At 38.9% G+C, this 1,935-nt stretch overlaps 1 protein-coding gene across 1 annotated transcript in view; it reads right to left on the bottom strand.

Moving 5' to 3' along the window:
• The window catches only part of ap4m1 (adaptor related protein complex 4 subunit mu 1), a 17,874-nt gene that overhangs the window by 9,484 nt on the left and 6,455 nt on the right, over positions 1-1,935 (bottom strand). Inside the window, exons 11-12 of the mRNA XM_008295845.1 lie at positions 1,187-1,293; positions 955-1,046 (exon numbers count right to left, since the gene is read on the bottom strand). Of these exons, the coding sequence (XP_008294067.1) occupies positions 955-1,046; positions 1,187-1,293 (199 nt within the window). The remainder of the gene's footprint in view (positions 1-954; positions 1,047-1,186; positions 1,294-1,935) is intronic.

Here is a 1,935-nt window from a genome sequence, read left to right as displayed (position 1 = left end):
ACCCAGTCTAACCCAGTCTCTCTTGTCTGTAGGGTCACTGTTTCAAATCTAAAGTTACTGTAGTTTGGAGGAAATATTCAGTCAGGGTAAAACTACCCTTTTTAATAAACCTGGGCCCTTTAAATGCATTACAGTATTATCATTTTACCATTTCTACCATTGTAGATCTATATCAATGTTTACCTGACATGTTGTGTAACTTTGCACGTTCTAGAGTGAATCATTTGATTAAACTTGCTGCAAATATTGTTTATCACTTTGATTATTTCTTTTAATTTTTTTGTATTTGTCAGTATTTACTGTGAAGCACCAAAACACCAAATCCTCCTGCCTTCATGATTTACTAAATTCAGCCACAATGATACAACCTTATCGTGGTTTTGCTGTAAATTCACCAATCAAAGACATTTCCGGTTGTTTAATGCACACGTTTACCTCCTTATTCTTTCACATAGCGATTTCCTGAAAAGCATCCATAAAGTATTGCTGTATTTATTTTCACTGTTGATTAATACGTCAGTTACTTTATATATTAAGCATTTATATGAGAAACTGAAAAGCAGTGGGCCCAGACTTGAACCTTGGGGTTCTCCCAAGACGTTTACAAACCAAACCCGTCACAGAGGCGGCTTCGATTTAACATAAAATTATTTCAGTAAAAGTCGTTTGGTCTCTAAAAAAAGTCAACGAGTGTTTCCTCAAATGTCTTATTTTGTCCAAAGATTTTCAGTTTACTGTCACAGAGGAGGAAAGAAACTAGAAACATTCACATTTACCGATTATCAAAATCACTGGCAATTCGTTTAACGGTTGAAAAGCATTTAGATACGTGTCTGAGTTTGTTCTGACTTTACCGTTTACTTGGACAAAAACTCAAAGAATTGGCAAAAGATGTAAGTTTTGAACTGGAACCACGAAATGAAGCCGTGAAGCTGATGCGTTTCATACGCTCACCTTCCTCCGCTGTCTCTCTCGATGGTTGGAAACAGTCGGAAAGGAGGAGCTGAAGGAAGATCGTCGCTCAGCTGATACTGCATCACCGTTTGCTGCATGAAGACGGACAGAAAGGATTAAACGTGCAGCGTATTCTGACGGCGCGTTGGTGCTTCAACTATGTACAAAAGCTTCTACAAGTTGGTTTTACAGGTTCAACTACAGGAGTTTAAATCAGTGAGCGAGTGAGCACCTCTCCCTGGCTGGGACACAGCCGCAGGATTCGGTGGCTGTCGAACTCGTCCAGTCGAACCACCTGATGGAAGCTGCACTCGTCGACGCGAACAGCAGCTCCGTAGCCTGAACGGACAGAAGAGCAGAAACTCTTTAAACCGGTTAAATCTGCAGCTACAGGGTCAGAATTCGATCGGCGTTTACCCATCTGTTATGTCGGATTCAAAAACTGAGCTCCGTAAAAAGTATTCAGGCTGAAGTTTGAGGTTTTTATGTGTTTTCAGACGAGAGAAGTTTAGTTTTTTCACCCTCCAAAAGCTTCGTAACAGACAGAACAGTTTCTAGCAGATAGAAATGATTGAATGGATCCAGCAAGGATGTTACTGTGTCCCCAGAAAGTTCCTGTCAGTGAATATATATGGATGGATTTATATTTCTACCAAGATCCAGTCTTATCAAGACAAGCTTCCAGTTTTACATATTTGGACTTGAAATCAGTTTAAAATAACTCAAAATTGCCACAAAAAGTCCTGTTATTGTGTAAAATGACTTGAAATGTGTCTGAAACGGCTAAAAACTTTCAAATACTGGTCAAAAGTCTACAAATTCACTCAAAGTTAGTCCAAACATGACTTGAAATGGTTCAAAATGAGTCAAAATGTGCTCAGAATTACTCAAGATTTATTTAAAAGTGAGTAAAAATATGGTGCTGATCCAGAAAGTTCCTGTCAGTGTCTGTCTATGGATGGATCCATGGTTCTACTAGAA

This window comes from Stegastes partitus, unplaced genomic scaffold (assembly GCF_000690725.1).
Source record: "Stegastes partitus isolate 25-593 unplaced genomic scaffold, Stegastes_partitus-1.0.2 Scaffold1080, whole genome shotgun sequence".
Classification (NCBI taxonomy): domain Eukaryota; kingdom Metazoa; phylum Chordata; class Actinopteri; family Pomacentridae; genus Stegastes; species Stegastes partitus.
The sequence above is the reverse complement of the archived record's forward strand: the minus strand, read 5'-3'. Positions and strand labels throughout refer to the sequence as shown.